The 24,565-nt window shown below is 48.8% G+C and overlaps 1 protein-coding gene across 2 annotated transcripts in view; it reads right to left on the bottom strand.

The window, feature by feature from the left end:
- The window catches only part of LOC119383734 (1-acylglycerol-3-phosphate O-acyltransferase PNPLA3), an 83,543-nt gene that overhangs the window by 3,244 nt on the left and 55,734 nt on the right, over positions 1 to 24,565 (bottom strand). The window contains exons 2-7 of one of the 2 annotated variants that reach the window (XM_037652027.2): positions 18,590 to 18,822; positions 10,267 to 10,332; positions 10,017 to 10,166; positions 8,818 to 8,935; positions 8,273 to 8,296; positions 7,229 to 7,408 (exon numbers count right to left, since the gene is read on the bottom strand). In XM_037652027.2, the coding sequence (XP_037507955.1) occupies positions 7,229 to 7,408; positions 8,273 to 8,296; positions 8,818 to 8,935; positions 10,017 to 10,166; positions 10,267 to 10,332; positions 18,590 to 18,822 (771 nt within the window). The remainder of the gene's footprint in view (positions 1 to 7,228; positions 7,409 to 8,272; positions 8,297 to 8,817; positions 8,936 to 10,016; positions 10,167 to 10,266; positions 10,333 to 18,589; positions 18,823 to 24,565) is intronic. The other variant, XM_037652028.2, reaches the window with a different exon arrangement.

Raw genomic sequence — 24,565 nt, 5'->3', positions numbered from 1 at the left:
GACGCCGCAGGTGGCGCTACTGATTAGATAGGCCGCTACGCTACCGCGCATGTGGGCGCTCACATCCGGCCCCTCTTTGTTTGACCAAGTCCCATTGGTCTAGGAAAGGGGCACTACTTGGTGGCTTCACTGCGAGAGAGAATAGTCCTTCAAGCGCTCGGGTGGGCGCCTTTGGCGATGGGGTCGCGATGAGGGTACCGCTGGAGGCAAAAGTGCAGGGCCAATGGAAACTGGTGGTTGAGACAACTCATTGCCAACGCTGGGAGAGCCAGATGAGTCACACAAAGGCAACTCTTGGGTTTTTACAATGTAAGGCTCGACATAAGGTGGCACGTAGTGCTTGAGTTGAGAGACGTGCACTATCCTGTCTTGGAGTCGATCACGAGGACCTTGACCAGTTACGCGGCTAACGACAAACGTAACGGGTGTTTTCTGGTCGGTGATTTGGTATATTCCCTTGAATTTGGGTGCCAACTTTCCAGTTCCATCTGCTACAGGCTCTTGGCGGCGCACCCAGACGAACTGGCCGACTTGGAAGGAGTGGTCTCGATGGGACTGATCATATGCTGTCTTCCGTTTCCCTTGTGCTTCCTCGGTATTGCTTGATGCTACGGCCCGGTTCTGAGACAGCGTTAGGAGACGGTCTTGTAGGGTCCTGGCTGTGGCGGGACGGTGGCGTTGATATGGGAGCTTGGGGACGTATCCATAAAGTAGTTCAAATGGAGAGAAACAGCTGCTGGCGCTGTAGCTTGTGTTGATGGCAAAAGCAGCTTCTTCGAGTTTGCTTTCCCAGGAGGTCTGGTCCGTTGGACGCAGCCTACGAAGAACGGAGACTAAAGTCCCATTGCTTCTCTCTACAAGACCATTGCTGGCTGCGCGGTATGCAACCGAATAATGAATCTCAGCACCGTGCATGTGCATGAAGTGCTTAAACTGGTGAGATTCAAAGGCTGCTCCATGGTCAGACATGCAGTCATCAGGACAACCAAAGCGGAAGAACACCGACTGTAAATGTGCTATAACTTCCTTAGCTGATGTTGAAGTTACAGCCGCTGGGACAATGAAACGCGTGGCAAAGTCAATGACATTCAAAATGTACTTCTTTCCGGAAGCAGCCGGCATTGTGATGTGATCAAGGGCAATTAAGGCAAAAGGAACATCCGACACTGGCATGAGACCCATTTTGCCAACACTTTTAGATATTGGGCGGTTGCTGCTTTGGCAGACCTGGCATGCTGTGACGTATTGGGTCACTGAAGACGCAAGGTTTGGCCACCAGTATCGTTCTCTCACTTTGGTGAGTGTCCGGGTTACATCCATGTGGCCTCCACCGTCATGAACAACTTCCAGGACAGCCTGGCGCATCTTTGCTGGCACTACAATAGCTTGAGAACCTGAAGTCGCGTCACTATGGTACAGGATGTCATCAATTATGGCAAGGCCATGGTCCCACGATTCTGAAGATGCCAGAGAGCGACGAAGGTCCTGGCACTCTTTGTCTTCTGCTTGCATAGCTGCGAGTGACTGTGTCTGATGGAGGACTGCTGCAGATAATCGTGACAGCATGTCAGCAACTACGTTTTGACGGCCTGGATGGTGCTGCACAGTGAAGTCGAACTCTGTAAGATCCATCAACATGGTCGTAAAACGACGTGAAGGCCTGATGTTGGCTGTTAAGCATGCAACGGTCCAGTTGTCAGTCAACAGGCAAAATTTCTTGCCGAGCAAGTAGTGTCGGAACTTGATCGTAACCGCCCAGTGGACACCAATACACTCCCAAACGTTGCTATGCAACTTCTTCTCTGCGGCAGTGAGTGCACGACTCGCATATTCGATGACAGTTTCTTTTCCACACTGTTTCTGAGAGAGCACAGCACCAATTGCGGTTCCTGAGGCATCTGTTGTGACTGTGGTTTGGGCGTCTGGATCAAAATGGCCCAGTACAGGTGCCTCTGTTAATGCTGTGCGGATTCGCTGAAAGGCTTCATTGCAGTCGCTGGTCCAGGCAAACTCCTCAGACCGTATGAGACTCTGCAACGGTGCTGCTATCTGAGAGAAATTCTTCACAAATCGGCGATAGAAGTTTGCTGTCTGGAGCCATGACAAAACTGCTTTGCTGTTTGCAGGCTGTGGGATTTTCATGATGGCTTCGACTTTGGCAGGGTCAGGCTGCTTGCCGTCTTTGCTCAAAATGAATCCGAGAAACCTGATAGACTTCAAAGCAAACTTGCACTTGTCAAGTGAAACCTTGAATCCACTGGCAAGGAGTTCACCAAGTACTTCGTCAAGTAACCTTGCAAACTCGTCAAAAGTTGGCGCAAAAACCAGAACATCATCCAAGTACACCCGCACACCGCACTTTGGGCAATGGGGCTGCAGGTTGGCAAAAATTGACTGCATGGCCCGCTGGAAAGTGGCAGGTGCGTTCTTCAGCCCAAATGGCATGCGAGTCCACATAAAGGTGCCATAGTGGGTAACAAAAGCAGTTTTTGCTTGGTCTTCCTTACGAACGCGAACTTGCCAGTAAGCGAACTTTAGGTCAAGGCAGGCGAAGTACTGTGACCCAGCAATGTCATCCATGATGTCATCCGCATGTGGAAGTGGCTGCACGACGCTCACAGTCATCTTGTTTAGGGGCACATAGTTAACACAAAGGCGCTTCTTGCTACCTCGGCTGACAACCACTGCGGGGAATGCCCAAGGTCCTAAGGCTGGAAGAATGATGCCCTGCCGAAGGAGTGTGCTTGTTTGGGCCTCAAGAAAACGACGGTCTGCAGCAGAGTAACGGTAAGGGGATCGACTGTATGGCACAGCATCGGGAAGAAGGTCGATTGAGTGTTCAACACCCTCGTACAGACCCAAGTCGCCCTCTTCACGAGCGAATACTTCAGCGTGCTTCGAAAGAATGCTCGTGATTTCCCGTTGTTGATGTGCTGGCAAATGGCTACCGACCTGAGCGGGAGGCAAGGATGGGTCAATGCAAATCTCTATTGTTGAAGAAGCACCTTGCTTGCATTCAGAAGACGGGCCGTTGGTGTTTGAAACATCATCCTGGCAAGATAGAGCTAACCACGGGGGTTCATCTGGGCCTGGGAGTGGCATTCGCTGGAGGCCTGCTGAGCTGTGGTGTCCAGATACATGGCAATTGAAAGATGACCCCTGGATCATAACAGCGTTCGACATCCTGGGCAACAGTCGCTCATGGCACCGCACACTTGTTCCTGTGGTGGAATGACGAATTTCAGTTGGCATGGGTGGCTGGAACACCAACTGTGCGTGACTGGCAGCAAACCAGTCTTCCCCCAATATAAGTGGCACGGCATTGTTATCGAGGGCGGCGGCTTCCACCAAACCGGTGATGGGTCCCACAGAGATCTTCAAGCAGATAGCACCAGCAGGAGCCACTGTCGTTCCTCCAACGACAACTAGAGGGGGTCTGGTCCAGGGCAGGAGGGGCAAAGATCTGACAAGGTGACGAGAAACAAGTGTCACCTTGGAACCACTGTCTGGAAATGCGTCCACTTGGCCAATTCCAGCAATTGTGGCGTTTACAAGGGCGCACTGAACCAGCGATCCATCAAGGGTCTCGGAAAGGGTACTGTGAAGAGCTGGCGAAGGATGCGTTGTAGACGGTGTGGCAGTAGCTCTGGATGGGCACTTTGAAGCTAGATGTCCTTTTTGGCGGCATTGAAAACACACGGCCTCGGCCAAGTTCTGGCCAGAACGGTAGGCAGGAGCGCCATGCCTCGTAGAGATGGTCAGGTACCGAGCCTCTTGTTGGTCTGGTGGTAGGGCTGCGATTCGCTGTGGCTGTCTTGTTTTGTCTGGTACCGCCTGCACATTCGTGCCCTCTTCACTGTGGCGGGGCACCTGTGGGCTTGGCGTTGCTAGTTTTGTGCTTGAATACCCTGGGCGTGGGAGTCGACGAGACAAGTGGCTCAATGTTTGGTCAAGCTGCGTTACGATGTCCATATAGGCGGCGACGGTTTCGGGGCGTTGTGCTGCTATAGTAGTGGCCAGGTTCCCATCGGCAATGCCCTGAAGGGCGTACTCTATGCGCTGAGTGTCGGTGAGAGTGACTGGGCATCCCGAAATGAGCTTCAACTTCGCCAGAGAGTAGTGGACCAGGTTCTCTCCGTGCGCTTGCACGCGACAAGTAACAGCTTGTTGCCACTGTAGCAAGGTTTGCTTGGCGCTGAATTGATCCAAGAAAGCTTGCCTGAATGCTTCCCAGGTGGGACACTGACGGCCAATGACTGCTTTCCAATCCGCGGCTGCTCCACGGAGCTTTCCCAGAGCGACGGCGAGTACGGTTGAAGGCTCCCACGAAGCTAGGTTTCGAGTTCGTTCCAACTCTTCAATCCAGTGGGACGCTGAAATGCTGCCGTCTCCACTGAATGTAGGAAGCGATGCGGACAGGTCTGGAAGAGTCGTGACCTGAACTGGCGCTGCAGCGCGTTGTGACACGTGAAGGAGCTGTTGAAGTAAACCCGTCAGCAACTCGGTACTTTGGGCTGCATCGAAGCTCGAAGGAAGCGGCGTAGTGTTCGGGCGCTGGCTGGGCGCTGAGGAGTCTGGGGAAGGCAACAAAGGCGTCGTTGAGCGATTTTGGGCTATATCGGCGAGGAGACGATTGATCACTTCTTCCTTCGGCCCCGTAGCGTCCAGGTTTCGGCGAACCAACTCTTCACGGAGGAAGTCTGCTGTAAAGCCGGCGAGGTCCTCAGGCGTAGCCTCGCTCCAGTTCACAAGCGGCATGGCGTTCACAACAAAAGCACAAGAGTCACGAGAGACGAAAAAGGCGGGCAGGTCAAGCTGTTTCGGCTCTGCAGGCGAGCTACTTCATCGGGCGGGTGGGCATCAGCACGACGGTCGGCGAAACAAAAGGCAAAGGCACGAAATGACTCGGACGAAGCGGCCGAAAGGCGTACGTATCGGGCGGCGGACGCTACACAAAGGACGGAGCGTTGTGCGGCCAGTCCGGCGGATCACTTCACGAGGCGGGCAAAAGGCGACGTTCCAGGCATGGTTCGGAGTCGACTGCGCCAGTTGTGAGGGCTAGGCGGGCTAGGCATGAAGGCTGAGAGGCGTTGTGAACGAGAAGAACGCGCTTTATTCGAACATGATGCAAACGTGCCGACCGCGCCGGTGGCGGGAGCGAGATTCGTGTCCCGGCCCTCGCTTGGGCCTGGAGTTGATCTGCCGTAATGACGCCGCAGGTGGCGCTACTGATTAGATAGGCCGCTACGCTACCGCGCATGTGGGCGCTCACAACTAATGCAAGTACACTAGCAACGTACCCACTATGCCACAAATCATAATTTTTGTGAAGTTGGGAAGCACCCACCACGACATCATTCGTCATTCTGTGGAGAAGCGAGGTACCATCTGTAAGGCATTATGTATACTTTGTTGATGAGACGGTTGATCACGATGAAGAATTATGGCTGAGCCCTTTGTAATGGGTTGGAAGCTTTAAACGACCCACTAGTTACGTAATTCGCATTGTGTGACGCCCGGTCGTTATCTAACTCTCCCACCACGCTTATAACATACGTTGACGTGAGAAAGAGAGGGGGAAATAACTTTATTGAGACCCTGAGGAAATTGATGATGGAGACCTCATAGGCTTCCTTAGCAACCAATAGAAGTGCACTTGCGAGTAACCCACTACGCTATAAATCACTACGCTATAATCAATTTCTGTGAAGTAGGGAAGCAGCCACTATGCAATTTTTCTTCATTCTGCGGAGAACCGTGGTACCCGCTAAACACCTGTAAGGCATTATATGCACTTTGTTGATGCTGTGGCTGATGACCAAGAATTATGACAGAGCCCTTTGTAATGGGTTTGAAGCATTCAACAACCCCCTCGTTGCGCAATTCGCGTTGTGTGACGCTTGGTTGTTATTTTACTCTTCTACCACGCTACATTACATACGTTAGTGGTTCCTTCCCGACATGGAGCCTGTATAGGGTCGTTTTGCAAAGCAGTTTCAAGCACCGGCATGGCTCTGAGGTAGAATACTGGGCTCCCACGCAGAGTGCCCAGGTTCGAATTTCATTCCATCCTGGAAATATTTTCTTATTTCGTGTTTTTTTTATTTCGAGCGATAGTGGTTACGGACACCAGCGGCGGCGGCGGCGGACAACTACGGCGCCAAAAACGACCCTTCAACTCCACCTCCCCCCCCCCCGCCCCCACACACACACACACGGAAACGCCAAAAAAGTCACTAATATCATGCAGTCAATTTTACAACTACCCCATACACAACGATGAAATGCGCTAATTAAGACATATATAATAGCTGTCACAGCCATTTCCCAGCTGCATACCTCAGCCCTTCTCCGGACTGTAGTAGAACGGCCTCGGAGGCCACGAGTTGACAGAGCAAGACTTCTTGGAGAGGAACCCTTTCTATGAAGCCCCTTTACAGGGAGACCATTGGAGTTGGTGTAGAAGAAGAGGTGTAGGGCGAATGGAGAGGGTGTTGAGAAAGGTGCGTGGAGGGGTTGGCGTACTGAACAACCAGAGATATCGTACGCTAGAGAGGGTGCCGCGCACCAATCTTTGCTCAAACTAGATTTTTGACATTCCGAAACGTGCCATAATTACACAGCATATGAAATGCGCTCACTGACTGACGACTTCGAGGCCACAACAGACACGCGGACACTGTCGAATTCCTCCATGTTGTCGAACGTCGCCATTTTGTCAGCTCTGAATGGCCTCGGCGATTGGCCTGGGCAGGGGCGTAGCCAAGGGGGGGGGGGGGGGGGTTCAACCCCCCCCCCCCCCGAAATTTTCAGTTTTGCTTGCGTATATAGGCACGCACACATACAAACGCACGCACGAACATACATAAAGTATGGTTGAACCCCCCCCCCCCCCCCCGAAAAAAATTTCTGGCTACGCCCCTGGGCCTAGGAATGCCACCGCTACAGAATCCGCTTTTTTTTTATTTTCCTGCGCTGGCTTCTGCCATTTTGGTAGGGTTTTGGTATGGGCTGGGACAACCAGTATCGTCAGAACGAACGCCTCCGAGATGGAGAGGAGTTTCGAGACTTTCCCGTTAGGGAAAAGGCGCATGCGCCGCGGCATCGTGAAGAAGGCGGATTTGACGATGTGGCGGGTTTAAACGGCATCCAGAATAGCACACCCACAGCAAATGAGAGCCGTAGCGTTCACTGTACGAATGTTGTGCTCGAAAGTCAGTATACTCACCTCTGACGATAGTTTCGGGCAGGCTGTCGGTGAGGGCCAACTGCTGACGCTGCTTGCAGCTGTGGCAGTTGTCGCACGCCTGCTCGGCGTCCGAGTCGGTGCTCAGGTCGGGGCTCACCTCGGGCGCCGCCATCACGAAACTTGACTGCACTGCCAAGCAGCTGGTGCAGGAGATCATGTCTGCAAAACGGAAGGATCAAACGTTACTCAGGCTTGCGTACAGGTGTGCATACAAAGCGTCACGAATGTGCTTTCAGGGTAACCGAACAGCTCAAGTGCCCCACCGCTCACTTGAGCAATAACACGACCATTCGGGGGCGGAAAACGGTATCTAAAAAATTTGGTGTATAACTCGCTCATCAGATTGCCGTAAAAGAAAGACAGTGTTACTTTGTAGCAGCATACAGGCTAAGTTAGAGACATTAGGCAACAACAGCCACAAAAATAGACTTATATCGGTACGTTTTTATTTTATTTTTATTTGTTTACGTTTATTTATTTGTTTAGTTCGGTCAGAAATATCATAATACATTGCATAACTGTGGGTTGGAGAGGTCTATCGATACATGCCATTTCCTGCTTTTAAAAAATGCAGATACAGGACAATTTAGATGTGGTGCCACCGACTAGCCAACGCCATAACGCATGAGACCATGCATACTAGATAGTTTCAAGTTCAGAACGACCCTTACTCAACCGCGACACGCACTCGACACATAGTTTGCTTTGCGGCACCAGTATCTAAAGGGTCTACAGCATGACATGGTGGTGTTATCTGCTGACGTTGTCTTTAAGGCTGCACCGCTGCCAAGCGTTTCTTTGCCAGAAAGAAGCGCCTGCGATTTCAACAAAGTGCAATTAAGTTATCCCTCGACAGAGTTAGTGGCCTTATCAATCAAACTACGAGATAAAAAAAAAGTGAAATGGGATATCTGCATTACCTGCTATAGCACTGAAAGAGAGCGCGCAAAACAGCCTGTTACGTGGTCAGAAATTCGGCGCAGGCCCAGGCACTGTCGCAGAACAGTGAAATGCGAATTTTACCTGATTTCAGCATCCGAACGCTGGCTGGTGGCATTAAAGAGATAAGAAAAGAAATAGCAGGAGAAAAAATATTAACGCCGACGAGTCACAGTATACATGAGGCAAACCCGACATCAGTGATAAAAGATTTCAATTCTTTTCAGTGCATTATCTTTATGCGCCGCAATGTTTATGCAATACTCGCGCTGCAGAATGTACGGTTAATAAGCGAAAACAAACAAGTTGAAGAAGATAAGGATAAAGCGAGTGATAACCGTAATTTATCATTTAAACACTCGACTTGCTTTCTGTGATAATGCATCCGCCCCACGAATAACTTTTTTTTTCTTATTTAGGCAATATTTTAGCAAGCAGCTTAACTGCCTGCTAAAACTTCTCGTATCGCAGTGCATGTTATCCGATTTTGCGATACCTTAAATATACACTGCGCACGGTGATATCCTGTGGGCAGTTGCAAGGGCACACAGCAGCAGGGTGCCACTCTCGCAAAATGATAACAGAGATTGCCAGAACAGCAAACAAACGCCGGACCAATTAATACTTACTGTGCTTCTGCAGGAAACGAACAGCGTCGTCGAAGCCCTGCTGACACATTCGGCTCAGTATCTCGGGGTCGGGGGGAAAGAAGATACGGGCCGCTCTGTACAAGTTTCCCGGGCATATCTGTACGAAAGAAAGAGGTAACGGTTGCCTTTATCTCAGTGCCGCTGTCACGTGTTTTCACAACTACAGCGCTTATTTCTACAGCAGCAGCATGCGTGGAACCGTGGAAGCAGTGCTACAGCTATTGAGTTGAGTTGCAGGTTTAAAGCGATGCATGAGAGAGATAAAAAGATAAAGCGATAACTGTAAAGCTTGTTAATCGTAACTTGGGAACGTTGCGCTTTCGTGGTTTCTCGCTCAAGTAATCGAATTTTTATCTTCGTCACGAGTAAAACAAGCATTACATGTGAGCGATTGTTCGCTCAACTACCTATACATGCCTTGCACGTGACGTCATGGACTCATGACATGGCTGCAACATGACGGATTTGATGACGTCAAAGCAGTATAATCACGCGGCGATTAACCTGCTTCAGTGTGAAAACGACGTCGCTGGAACGTTATTGGGAATCCGTGTTTGAATAACGAAGGAACCAGCACGCGAGGTACCGATAACCATAGGCGTGCGCACAGGGAAGGCAGGGGGGGGGGGCGGCCGCCCCCCCTAATCACCTAAGAGGGGGGCGCAAAATCTGCCCCGTACATTGACCCTTCTAGCCACCCAAGAGGGGAGGGGGGGCGCTAAATCTGCCCCATTCAGTGACTTAGTAGGGTGGGGGGAGGCGCGGCGGCGGATCTTTGACCCCCCCTAATGGGGAACTCTGCGCACGCCTATGCCGATAACACAAACGTGACGTCACAGAGTTCACGTCCCGCCATTTTGGTGCTCCAACCTGGCAGTTTCAGTTACGTCAGTGCAAGCCATCTATAAAACAGAAACGCGGGCACAAAAATTTTCACGGCCGCCGACGAATCAAGCATACATCGATTTAACGCGCGTCACGCTGACGATGTACCTGCGGTACCTGCTCAATTGTATTGATGAGTGCAATCACCTGGGGCAATGACTCTTACTAAAGGCGAAGCAAGCCGCCGTGTCATGCAAATGAACCGAAGGATAGGCTCAGTAACGCATTTTCCCTTAAAGTTCCGTGCATGCGTGCGCGCTTGACACGCATCCTCGCAGTTACAACGCTCTCACCGATATGCTGGTGTTGCTGAAGTTGATCTGCGTCAGGTTGTAGGAGTCGTCGATGGGGCAGATGTCGCTGTCGCCAGCGAACGGCGACACGGTCACCGTGTTCTCGTCCAGCGACGGCTGGTTGTCGCTGAAGCCGCCGTCCATGTACGCCTGCGACCACACACACGAGTAAAACACGTCAGAAACCACGGCACATCGATCGATGCACGTACCAAAACGAAACTATACAGGATTCGCAAGGCTCACTTACCACTCCGTTAATTTTCGGAGGCCTCAGGCCGGAGTAGAAGGGTATGAAGCAGCTGCACTTCAGCGCCTGCAATCAGAACAAAATAGGAGATCGTTATACAGGTATGCATATATATTTATATTGTATCAGGTTAGATGTATGCATATACGTTTTAGCCGCATGTTTTATGAAACTGTGCGGTGTAAAGGTAGGGAGGTACAACATAATAGACAATCTGAGATGTGCACGCGCTTGTGCACGCACATAAAAACAGAACAAGCACGCGCATGGCGCGATGGAAGAAAAAAATGCTAGGTGTGAAGATAACGGTTTTCATTACTGGAGTAGCCCACATTCCTTAACATGAAGGAACGGAGCTGGACAGGTCATGAAATGCTCAGGGTAGATAACCGGTAGTCTATTACAGCTATCGGACAGGTGATTGCCAACAAGAGAAGGGAAGCGCAGTCGAAGAATGCAAGGGCAGCGTAAAATCGGGAGCAGGGGCGTAGCCAAGGGGGGGGGGGGGGTTGGGGGGGTTCAAACCCCCCCCCCCCGAAATTTTTCAGTTTTGCTTGTGTATATAGGCACGCACACATACAAACGCACGCACGAACATACATAAAGTATGGTTGAACGCCCCGCCCCCCCGAAAAAAATTTCTGGCTACGCCCCTGATCGGGAGTATTGACGCAAGACGTCAGCTGGCGCAAGACAGGTATTCTGTATAGGAGTCAGCGAACCGTCATTTTTCAGACCGAATCAAGCGCAACTGCCAAAACTGAATCGAGTATCGAATACTTTTCAGTTGGCTTTCGAATATTGAACAGCCCCGTTTTTTTACAATTACTATAAAAAAATGTTGGCATCCTGTAACATTCATAATTTTGGCCAATGTACAATGTTCGATTGAAAGAAGCCAGTGTGACCAAGATTTGGGGACATTAGCACGTAGCGCCATCTCTCGTCGGTGACAGCGGTGGCCTGGCGTAACTGAATGAGAAATAGGCGGAAAAAAAAAAGCATATCTGACGAAGAAAGCTAGTTATAAAAACGACTCCCGGTTCTATACAACAGAGACTTGTTTGAACATTATGTTAAAATTACAGTGCTGCAATGTGTTTCTCATGGGCGGTGTTCAATTGTCCTTGGAAGCCACACGCTCTGTAGTGCGCATACTGCAATTTTACCAAAATTTTCCAGTGTGTATCTGCCATGTAGAACCCGAAGTCGTTTTCGATGACTAGCTTAAATTCTTTCAAGAGATATCATTTTTTTTTTTTGCCTTTTTACCATTCAGTTATGGCAGGACGCCGTTGCTGCCGCCGAGAGATGGCGCCACATGCAAATGTCCCCAAATCCTCGGAATGAGGAACAAATAAGCAGAGTCTTTGCATGCACAGAGCTCTTCAGATAGTGTATATACAAAAAATCGTTGTACAATAGGTAAAGTATAACCGGCAAAGCCGCTTTGCTCCGAGCACGCAGTCACGGAAGCGCGCGATTTTTGTGCGCACGTTTTGCGACGCTGTAAACTGAACCGAACATTCGTTAATTTAAACAGCCGGTTTATTAGGGATCTTTAGGTTTTAGCGTCTTAACGCAACGCAAAGGGCCTTCAGGACGCAAGTCCTCAAATCCTGCTCTGCTTTATATTCTGGTTTGGATTATCTCGTACTCCCGCGATGGTTACCGTACACCCTGTAAGAAAACAAAAAGGAGTATGTGTGACTCCTTTCGGAGAGTCCTGGCTTGCCACGTATATGACTCTCTTTAAAGAGTCACGTGAACTCTCTCGTGGGTCACACGACTCTCCAAAGAGAGTATAATGATCTCCAAAGAGAGTTCACGTGACTCTTAAAGAGAGTCATATACGTGGCAAGCCAGAACTCTCAAAAAAGAGTCAAATGACATTTCTTTTTTCTTAGTTTTCCTAAACGCTATAAGGCGCTAAATCTCAAACTCTCCATTCATTCAACCCATGCAAGGCCGTGATGCAAACTGTGTGCACGTGCGTGACGGCCTGCGCAACACTTCATGTGCATCCTAGGCCTTTTTCTTTTTTCTTTTTTTTTGCTTTCAAGCAGCGGCTAGTAGCGTAAACAATGCGCGCACGCGGAAAAGCCGCCGCACGATGTTTCGCGCAAACGCTGCAAATGGATCAACTGATGTGTATAAGCACCATTACTCGAACGTGATGACGGCTACACTATACTGCGGTGCACTGCAGAGACGATCGGCTAATGACCTTACGCGCTATGCTTCGCCCGAGTGGCGTGATGCCGTGATGCGTGTATGTAGTGGAGTTTGTGTTTACAGACCAAAATAAGGAAAAGTTGGCGCGGTTGCAAGCGCCAAAACGACGATACGATCATGAGGTGCACGCTGTATAGGCATATATTGCGGGGGTTACGCAATTAATTTTGACCACCCGGATTTTCTTAGCTTGCGCATGGATCTAAGCATGGGGATGTTTCTACATTTCAGCTCCATCGAAATGCGGCCGCCATGGCTGGCCAGGTATCGAACCCACACCCTCGTGCTCAGCAGAGCAACGTCATATCATTTACAGGAGCACATATGACGGCTGCTAATATGTGTAATTATTTATTTATTTTGCATACACTCAGTCGCGGCCCAAGCATTTCAGAGGGCAGTGGGGTACAATACATGGAAGAAAAAAAAATTTAGACACGCAGCATTACACAAGAAACGCGGCAGAAAATTTGGAATAATATTTAAACACGTATACGAGCCCTCTTGCCGCCGTCCTATACGTTCCCCTGCGAGAAAATTGACAAACCTAAAAGGAAAAAAAAAAAAACACACAAGCAGATAGGTATACCATAGTGGTGCCTGTTGCAGCAACAGATATGTTAAGATGGACCTACGGGCCCATGCGCGGAGTTGCGCGTGTCGGTTGCGCATCATCAATGTTGGGAGCGTTGCCAAGCGTTGTGTCCACACGGCTGAACGGCATCCAAGGAGGCTTGACTATGCGCGGTATCCGTTGTCTCGTCTTCTTCGCTACGCGATGGCGACTAACGTCCACGTATACTAATCGGCGCTCTCGGCTATATATACGTACACTTGCGGAATGCAATCTTCCTGGTATTCGTGTGCCCCGATAACGCCGCCACCCGCTCGTTGTGCACGTCGCTAAACCTAAACCAACGCCGAAGGCGCATCAGATGTGCTACATTAGAAGATACCTTCGTAGTTATATATATAACTAATAAACAGCTCGCAGCTATGTGGAAGCTAAAGAGAAGCCCTTTAGTGTTCGTCATGGGAAGACGAAGGTCTGAAGCAACGCCAACACATGCATAGGTGTCTCGTATATCTGCGGCGAGCGTACAGCGATGTCCCGGTAGTAGTAGTAGTAGTACAACTTTATTCATAAGGGTTGGGATAAGGGGTCATGAGCTCGATGGGTGGGGCCCCCAGTCCAGGGCTCCACTGGCTACTGCCTGACGTGACCCAGAAGCGCAAGCTGTACCTCCGGGTCAGAGCTGGCGAGCTGGGCGTGCATCGTGCGTGCACGACATGGACAATGCCTATAGAGCAAGTTTTGTTACGCTTGAAGTGTGTGTGTGTGTGTGTGTGTGTGTGTGTGTGTGTGTGTGTGTGTGTGTGTGTGTGTGTGTGTGTGTGTGTGTGTGTGTGTGTGTGTGTGTGTGTGTGTGTGTGTGTGTGTGTGTGTGTGTGTGTGTGTGTGTGTGTGTGTGTGTGGACAGACAGACAGACAGACAGACAGACAGACAGACAGACAGACAGACAGACAGACAGACAGACAGATAGATAGATAGATAGATAGATAGATAGATAGATAGATAGATAGATAGATAGATAGATAGATAGATAGATAGATAGATAGATAGATAGATAGATAGATAGATAGATAGATAGATAGATAGATAGATAGATAGATAGATAGATAGATAGATAGATAGATAGATAGATAGATAGATAGATAGATAGATAGATAGATAGATAGATAGATAGATAGATAGGCAGGCTGCTTTTCAATCACTCATCGTCTGAAGACTGTAACAGATACTTGCATGGAAAGGGTCGAAGTCCAACATGTATTTCGTGAGCCTAAAGTTACGCCTAAAGCCCTAAAGGGGAGGGGGAGTGCAAATAAAACTAACAGTACCGAAAATAATCCAAGAAACAAAAACGACAGTTCAGAAATTAACAGTACAAGTACGTGTTAACTACACGAGCGCGAAAAAAAGACACGCAGGCGCGTCTATAAGCTGCAGGCAGCGATGCATTTTCTAAGAAGCGCCGTAAAAGTGCTTTTATAGTTAGCGCTTCATGGTATACAAAACACGATAAAGATTTTTCCAGAAGAATGTATACCGGAATGTACTCGTACGGCGGCACTATATCAACACCAACAAGAAGAAAAGGGTTATATAATTGGCCGCATACCTGCATGACGACCTTCGCGATTCGGGAAAGTAAAGGTGTAGTACATATAGAATGATCGAGATGGTTACGTAACTCATAGCCCGCGGCGCACGATGCGGTTTTCCACACACGTCGCCACTTCCTGGTGATCGTAATAAAAATAAGATAAAACACACACACAAGCACGCGTGGCTCTCTCGACGTGGCTGCCTTATACGCCAGCGATAGAAAGAGCCTTGAAACAAAAAAGTGGCCGACTCGAAGAAATGCGCGCCGGTCTGGCCGTCGTCAGAGGCGATCATGCGACGCGACGGTCACGCGTTTCGTTCAACGAGCTCAGACTACTGTAGCATTACGAAGACGCAGTGGTTCTCTCTCTTTTTTTTTCTCTCTCTCTCTCTCTCTCTTCATTGTGCTACGTTCCACGGCCGTACACAGGGCCTTACAGCTCTTTACTGTACGTATATTCGAAAATCAAAACTCATTCCCAGACTTGAACAACTCCCGCTAATAATAATAATAATAATAATAATAATAATAATAATAATAATAATAATAATAATAATAATATAATAATAAGTAGTAGTAGTAGTAGTAGTAGTAGTAATAGTAGTAGCAGCAGTCGTAGTTAGTAGTATAGTAGCGCATAGTTTCCTACACGTCTTGCGTTGATGCATGCCAATTGTCCTCATTTATCATCAGCGCCCTCTTGCATCGCGTGTTTGCGTTCCTGTATCATGCGCTGTTCTTACCACTTGATGCTGACGTTTTCCTTTCTTGAAAACTTATGCGTTTGCTCGCAGTTTTTTTTTTTTTTCTTTCATAATCATTTTTTCAATGTATGAGTGCGTCAACGTTCACACAGACCTATAGGTTGTTACTTCAGGGAACGTTAAATAAATGCTTGATCGATTGCCCCCCCCCCCCCCCCCACCCGAAACACACACACACCCTTGTGGCCCCGCCACGGTGGTCTAGTGGTTATGGTACTCGACTGCAGACCCGAAGGTCGCGAGATCGAATCCCGGCTTCGGCGGCGGCATTTTCGATGGAGGCGAAAATGTTTGAGGCCCGTGTACTTCGATTTAGGTGCACGTTAAAGAACCCCAGTTGGTCGAAATTTCCGGAGCCCTCCACTACGGCGTCCCTCACAATCACATCGTGGTTTTGGGACGTTAAACCCCAGATATTATTATTATTTTACACCCTTGTGCGCGCGCCTATGCGTAGCGGTACGAAAAGCGCGCCAAAGCGGCATATACTTCGCGCAGGAGCATACGCGTGCAGAAGCTCGGCCCCCGCAGCTTTCCATTCATTGCCAAGCTAATTTGCCTGCGAGTACAGCGATGCCACGCGCCTTCGAACGTTGCCGACGCTTTCTATCATCGCGCTTTCGAAGAGAAAAGCCGCGTTCCGACCTTATCAGCAGGAGATGTAGTTCGAGCACAGATAAAAAGGAAGGCTTGCACGCCGCATCAGTTACACGCACACTATATCGCTCGGAAGCGAACGGCCTTCCAGCGAAACAATGACGCCACGTGACAGTGAGCGAGGACATGACGCGCGCGTTCCGTGTGGCCCATGTATATGTTAAGTTTTGCTAACAGCCCCCTTGCGTGCACACGCTCCCATTATAGGAGTAAGCGCTGGGGTTTTACTAGTCAAAACCAAGTATAGTAGGGGATTCGAGACTAATTTCCACCACCTGTGGTTATTTAACGTGCACCTAGACAAATGTATATACCACACGGGTCTGTTCTTCGCGGCCGTCGCGGCCGGGAATCGAACCCATGCCCTCGATCGGTCTCAGCTCTCGGTCTTTTAGCAGCACCAGTTTACCGTGCGGTAAGTACGCCAATTCCGTGCCGTCGTGGTCGGCACGTAGCTTTCTTAATCTACAAGATCTCTATTGGCCACTTTCACCGTCTCATCACGTTACCCTACGCGATGAGCAACTCGCGTGGCTACACAGTTACACACGCACAAAAAAAAAAGAAGGAAAGCTATGTGCAGACCATGACGGTACGGTATTTCGGTAAACCGGCACTGCTAAAAGACCCTATTATCGGGGAGCGTCAAAAGCCCGTCTGCCACATCTATACTGCACCAATAACAGAGATTATATAACCACGTCCTTCCGCAGCGTCGTTTTCAGTAAGCCAGCGCACAATGAGTGATATAAAGCGTTGACAAGCGCGTTCATCGTTTGGTGACAAAACGCGCAAAGCGGCATGAGTATCAATTAGTCAGGACGTAAATTAATTATGCCGCCACTCGACCCATATCGTGCGGTATACGCGATTGCAAGGTGTTCCGCATAAGTGCGCTGTCATGCTAATGCTGCGCAATTATCAGCTTGTTTCGCCATTATCGCTCGCGTGTTTGCACAGAGGCTTGACTGTTGGTCGACACAGATAACGCCAAGGGCGGTGTCGCTTTTTTTTTTTTTCTATCTCATGAGCGCCTCGAAACGCGCGTCGGATCAGAGGCCGCGAAACCTCTCTCTCTCTAGAGGTTTTACATACCGCGTATGGAGACAGCGGTTATTGCCAGGAAGCATGCATTTTCGACTGCAGCTTTCAAGGCCTGTCGTCGACAGTATAAGCGTAACCGAAACGAAATCTTAGAGGAGTCTTTGCAGCGGCTAAAGCCTTCTATACAGTATAACCTCGTTAATACGTTGGTGCGAGAAACGTACTACCCGGAAAACGTACTATCCAAATTCACTAAAACATCGCGCAGTTTGGCTTGAAAACGATAACGCGAACTTTGGCACCACGGGAAATCGTACTAAACGGGAACGTATATGAACGAGGTTCTATATGTACCCAAGGGCGACACGAGCGATCGAGAAGAGAAGCCCCCTCCAGAGACCAGAGCTGCGTCGCACAAACAATTACGCTACAGAGTTCATTGTGCGACCCTCACGATGCCTTATACGTACGTTACGTACTCGCCAATCATATCGCAGTTGTGTCACGTATAAAAGCAAAGCGCTTACTGCATAGCCGCGATTTTCCTCCCCCCCCCCCCCCCCCCCCCCCCCCCCATTCTGGCGTAACATAATAAAGCGCCTCGCTTGATCGACGATTCCCGCCGACCGGTGGCGCCGGTGCGGCTGGAGGTGGGATTCAGGCAATGCAGTTTCGTTTTTTTTTTTTTTGTCCTTATCACTGGCGCGCTATCCACTTTCATACCACTCCCTATCTAAGCAGGCCGCTTCAAGATAACGCGAACTTATACCGCAGGCATACATTCTGATAAGCCCTCCGGAAGGGTGTGCTGAACCTTTCATGGTGTACGTCGCAGTAATGCGCTATACACATGAAGCCCTGCCGGCGGTCGGTTACTCGGAGGAAAAAAAAAAAAAGCCCGCAAGTTCGAATTCTAATTCTGCCGGCGAAACGAGCGAACGTTTATCAAAAGATTTGATAGCTTCAGAGCTTCAACAACGGAAAAGGATGGTTTCGAGATTCAACTGCGGTCGTGAAGCGGAGCACGGTCGCCTTCGCGAGTTGCAACTTTTCGCGGTGCGATCTACAGCATGCATGTATGCTGGGATGCTGTTCTTCTGGACATGGTCGAATTCCGCCATACCTATTGTCGGATTGACTATCTAGTCAATTCTGATTGGCTCATGACCTTGATAGACGGCCCGTACGATCCGCTCAAAAAGTGCGCAAGGCAAAATCAGAAAAGACACAACAACGGGAACACATGGTGTGCCCCACGAAAAACATCGGACGAGGGCAGTCATGCGCGGGCCCGGCCGGCCGCTAACGCAAGGTTCGCGGGCCGCGTGTTTGAGACCGCTGAAATATCTGCTCATGCATGGTGTCGCCAGGAGTCGACATCGACTCAACCGATATAAAATCATAACGTCCGAGCTTTGTGCAGTGTGGAAGTGTGCTGTTGATGCACCCACCTCGACCAGGTGTTCCCGGGACTCGAATTGCGACAGCAGCACGTTTTTGCCATCGGAGACCCGCGTGAGGGAGACGTGCAGTCGTCCGCTGCACATCTTGTGCGCGTTCTCCGGCAGCAGCTTGCACAGGCCGTCGTGGATGATGCCGTTGATGTCGAAGCCCGGGTGCAGGGGACCCAGGGCACGTTGGCGGGCACGCACCGCCACGCGTAGGACGTACGTCGTCGTCTCGCCTGCGATAGAGGAGAGAGAGAAAGTCAACGTGGTTAAAGAGACCAAGCCAACGAACAAACAAACGAGGTAGAAAAGGAAATGAAATGCCAGGTTGACTACCCTGCACTGGGAAATTAGGGAGCGATGGAAAACATTGAAAGTATACACGTGGTACACGAGTGCGCGGAACAGCGAGTGATTCATTAATTTGCAGCTAGTACGTTCCTCGTTACACGTGGAAGGTGCGAAAAGGCACTCGAGGAACTGTGGCATCGAGGTAAAGAAACGCGAATAATATTATAACAACGCAGCGATGCTCGTTTTCGGTGACGCGCGTTGCTCAATGCTCAATCGACCAAAATTGAGCGGGAAAACGCAAATCTGTATTATACGATGATGATCCACAGCTGTGATACACTAACGAGCCCTCCGAAAAAAAAAAGAGAAAAAAAGTGAAACGAGACTACTATTTAAGAGCTGTTATTACGTACCACTCGACGCCATTATTATTATTATTATTATTATTATTATTATTATTATTATTATTATTATTATTATTATTATTATTATTATTATTAATTTATTTATTTTGTAACAGTTCTTTCTATATAAAAGCGCAACACAGCATACACCATTGCACGCATTCATCGCCCTTTACGCAACGCGCACCGGTCGCGGAAGCCGCCGTCACAGTGATACGCACAGAGACTCGGTAAGTATAGTTCAGTGGAACTGCGCAGGCTCTTACGAGAGCTCTCGGAAAAGAGTGGCCAATTAAGAGTACACGGGCGTATGTAGGGAAGTGGGCGAGTTCTATGCGTGCGATAAAGAAACGAAGGAAGGAATTACTAAAAAGATATGTCACGTATACACACACGCTGCATGCGCTTTATTTGATTGGCGACGCCTACGCTGAACTTCCGCGATTCGGTCGAATGCGCGTGGTCTTCACTATCGGACCACTGGCTCAGAGATAGGTGCTCTGTGAGAACGTGCGGGTAGGTGTCCTAATGAAAATTTACTCAATGAAGAAATGTACTATGGCTTTACATTTAGTAGAACTACCTGACCATTGGGTTCGTCGGCAGGTATTCATTTCTTCTGAACGAAGCAACGTACAAAAGTGGACGAAAATGCGCGATAAAACGCTTGGTCGTTTGTGTTCGTGTTTCATATATACGGCGTGTCCGGTTTTCATCTGTGACGCCGTTTATAGAAGAAATAAGTTTCACGTGCACTGCAAGCAAGAAGCGAGTCTAATGGGGCCACACCTTCGGAACTGATATGTCAGTGACAGCGTAGTAGAAACAGAAGTACATAAACAGCGATAGAATGAATTCTTCATACGCCACATATCGTACATGTACTACATACAGCATCTCATTTTTCTCTTTTCTGATCTTTTATTCATTCTAATTTTCCTTGTTTTGGTGTGTTTCTCACGTTATCATGTTGATGGGATAGCCGGCTCTAATGTACCCTACATTCGCATGTATTTTTTTTATATTTAAGTAAGAAGAAAAGACACAGGTATGTAATCATGCAAGTTAACTCGGCTGGCAAGAACGGTTAGCTTTACTGCAGGTATACGCGGGTGTAACTCAGTACAAAAACCATTTAGAGATGGCGCTAGTGGCATACAACACTTCGCAAATCGTGCGGGTGTTGAAAACTTGATGAAATCCGTCACCCGAAACGCCGTGTAGAACAAATCAGCAAATATCGATTGACGAGGCGTGCACTGCATTAGATCGGGGAAAGGACGGAAGGCGTAAAACGTTGACGACTGTTAAAAATATAACAATGAAAGAAAACTAAAGGGACCTAATTTAATGAAGTGACCAAGCTTCGAAGAAAAAGGAAGAAAACATGAATTACGTTATAATCATAGAACAAACGTTACCGTATAAAACTGCCCCAGAGAGTCGAGACAGCCCCGAAGAGTTCATAGCGAATTACGAGCAATGTCCAAATCACGGCCAGGTTTTCGACGCGGCGATTAAAGGTTCTCCAGACCTCCTCTCCCACCTTTTCTGCGGCTACATTTTTTCGAACGCGTCGGCACAACCCGCGTTCCGAGTGTTCTCGTAATCGAAAGAGTACTCGGTCTCCTTTAGCGGGCAAGCATAATCACTGTACTACGAGCTCAGTGTGCCGATCGTCTAGTCTGAAGTGACTCTTCAACCTCCTCTCCCTCTTATCTGGGTGTACAAATGCACTAGACAGCTTCACTCCACTCACCCCCTTTCTTCGAGTGAGGGGCGTCTTCACATCGCTGACGCGCCCCGCACAGGCTCGCACGAGGGGTGGGAGTGTGACGCCTTCCGCTATCTCTGCTAACATTTCTTCGATCCTCCCGCTCAGCGGCCGCATTGCATTTATCTCTTTCACTGTTGTGGCACGCGTCAGTACGTCGACGATCTATCGTCGCCGCTCTTACGGAGAGAAAAAAAAAAAGGGGGAAGAGAGATCGCGCGACTCGCTCCGTCAGACTGGCTGGCGCCAGCCTCCAATCCTTTCTTTTCTTCGCACGCGTCCTCTCTTTGTCGCTTTGGCTCAGTGACGCCTTGGTAGAGGTCAGAGCGGCCTCCTTTCGATGCACAGTTGTAGGGCGGAACGCGCAGCATACCCCCTCGTTTTTCTTTCTTTCTTGTTTTTTTTTTTTAATTTCTTCTTTGTGGCTCAGTGTATGTCACCGAGTTCAGACAAACATTTGCTACTGCGCATGAATTCACTGTGTCTATGACGTGGTGTGAACGAGCTGTTCCAAGTGTCCATGCCTTGCTGCTGTGAAATGGGAGTGCTTTATGTTTTCGAGCATTTGTGCTTCAACCCTTCTAATAGCCGCTCGACAGTATCAACATATGAAATTAAAAAATAAAAGTACTACCCCCTTTCGCACTTCGATCACCTTCCCTACTTTCGTTAAAATCAACGCACACTCTCTCTCAGCACTACACAGTTCGAGCATGGTAAGCAGAGCGTGGCACACGTTTGTTAAACAATATTTTGGAAAGTGATCACGTGGAGCTGCCGGGTGTGCCCGCCGTGTTCAAGCAGATAAAGGAAGAAATCGAAAATGTGAGATCCGTCTGTCCTTTGTCCTGTCAACACATATCAACTGACAAGATTGTTAAGAGAGACTGTTTCGTCATAATCACTTCAATAATCCGCGTGTGCCTACAACGCGCGCACATAGTTCATGCGAAGCGCTTCCTCATTGAGACTTTGAAGCCACGTGATGCACTAGGGCACCACACGGACTCAGCTGAGACTTACGCTTAGTGCAAGCTCGTACGTAATTCAGTTTAATATATGAATTCTTAAGACGCAAATCAAGACGATCCCGGCATAATCTGAAGCGATAATAAACTAGAGAATAGTTGCTTTGCAGAACCTTGGCGTTGCGAAAAAGTCTTATGACCATGTTACAGTGACCACCGTGGTCTATTATTCAATCACGTCAAGGTTATGCGGAGGCCCATGGCAACTAACGCGACTTCACGGTCCATCTATCGATCCTGACTCCAAAAAAGAAAAAAAAAATATATCGGCGCGAAACCCGATGAGCGTCGCCTGGCTGCCAGCATTCGCGTCCCGTGCAGCCAGCACACAGCGTACAGATCCAACACTTGGCACGTGCATATCGTTTACGTGCTGCCGTGAACAGGTTTTCAATTTCCGCGAAAAGACCGGCGGTGACATCTCGCGTACAGAGGTACCAGTAGAAAAACTGGTTTTGCGGTAAATGTAGGACGGCCTAACGTGATCACGCCACTTCGGTTATCGCTCGGGTGCAAATGAACGGTGCTATCCCGCAAATGTATCAACTGATAACGCACACGCGCCACTAAAGAACGTCACTGATAGCTTAAGCGACTGCCGCCATGTGTAGATAACTTGGAGATTGGTACGACAGAGTGCTGTAACGCACACACATCAGATGTCGTCAAAAAATCAAGTCGTCTGCTACATGTCGTCAGTAGACGACGTGTAGCAGACGACGACTCAAAAGCGCGAGAAACGTTTGAGCAGCAGGTTACCGCCCTATCTTCAAGGCCCGGTCTACAGGATTCCGAAGGCGCTTGCACCTGCTACGCATTTGAATGTGCATGCGTGCTTAGCACGCGGCAACATAGGTAAGAAAAATCACTCATGAGTCGACTCACTCAGACTCAGGTCGAGCCGTGAATCGGAGTAGGAGTAAGTCCCGCTGAGTAATATTTTGGTGTGTTTAAGTCCGGTTTAGAAAAATTTTAGCGAGTAGAGTGCTAGTGAGTCCGGCTGAGCATAATTTTTGGTGAGCCCAGTGTCCGAGTGAGACCCAATCGCAAAATATAATACGTAAGTAAGTGTAAGTGAGCTCCATATTTTTGGCCGACCTATGGTCCTATCTACTTCATTTTAGCATTACCATCAGCCTCATCTCGGCTTACGTTTATACCACGTCTACTCACACATACTTCAACGCACTAGCGTTCATACGCCAGTTCAATATTGATAGGAGGCTTGAGTTACGGAGGAGTTACTTTGACTTCTTCTCCCTCGCAAACTCTGTCGCGGGAAGTTCGTGATAAAGAGATCTTGTGTGAGCCCTGTCTTTCAATAAAAACGTCATTACTGGATTGCAACCACTGATAACTCGTACTTGAAGATACGAGATCAAAACGGTTCACGCACAGCACCGATATACGCTAGATATTGGCGTTAAAGAGCACTGACACCGTGAACGAAAAAGCTATTATAGACAGACACACCCGTGAATCGACTTGTTCGGACTCACTCAGACTTAGATCGAGCCGTGAGTCTCAGTTTGAGCGAGCCCTAAGCGCAAAATATATTACTTGAGTGAGTCTGCAGTGAGCTCCACATTTTTTGCCGGCCTATGCGTGGCAATGTGCCGATCAAGCAAGAAAAAAAAAACGGTATTACGAAATAACGCCCTTCCTGTACCTCTGCCAAGATGGCACTTGTCAGTGCGGTGCACTTCAAAAGGCCCACTGATGCATGTATCGCGCACGCACTGCGTGTGTTCGCGAACAAGGTGCTGCTCTGGGAACCGTCGCCCTTATCAGGAATTGCATACCCGTGGTCGCGGCATTTATGTCACGTCATCCGCTCTGGCTAGTTTCCCCAATAAAGAGCTATAACATGTTCACATGCGAGCGGCTCGCGAAGACTATATATGCAGCAATAGTCGTATATTATGCTGTATCCCAGCAGAAAGGCCAGCGCCACTGCGCACGCGCAGAAACAAACAAAACAAAAAAAGCAATGCAGTATGGGTTCGGCTTGAAACTCACGGAACAGAACGTACCCAACACAGCCAGCCATTCGGTGTTTCTTTCGATGAACATATGAGTTGCTAAATAACGGAACAAGTAGACCTGTTAGTTGTCCTCGTTTAACAAAGTTCGGCCTGATTTCTTATTTCTGGTATGATAAACGTAAGTTTCTATAGATATTCTTCACCGCATGACGAATACCAGTTAAGTAAAATGCGTGCGAAGCTTTCACTTTAGCTTTCAGAGGAATCAACAACCTGACTCCTGCATGTAGCTTTTGCGGCCGTGTCACAGTTCTCTTTCTTCGTTACCGTATCCCCACCCCACGTTATGTAATAATAATATCTGGGGTTTAACGTCCCAAAACCACGATATGATTATGAGAGACGCCGTAGTGGAGGGCTCCGGAAATTTCGACCACCTGGGGTTCTTTAACGTGCACCTAAATCTAAGTACACGGGCCTCAAACATTTTCGCC

The sequence above is a fragment of the Rhipicephalus sanguineus genome, chromosome 2 (genome assembly GCF_013339695.2).
Source record: "Rhipicephalus sanguineus isolate Rsan-2018 chromosome 2, BIME_Rsan_1.4, whole genome shotgun sequence".
In the NCBI taxonomy this organism is placed as follows: domain Eukaryota; kingdom Metazoa; phylum Arthropoda; class Arachnida; order Ixodida; family Ixodidae; genus Rhipicephalus; species Rhipicephalus sanguineus.
Note: the sequence above shows the minus strand (reverse complement) of the source record. Positions and strands in the feature narration are given on the sequence as shown.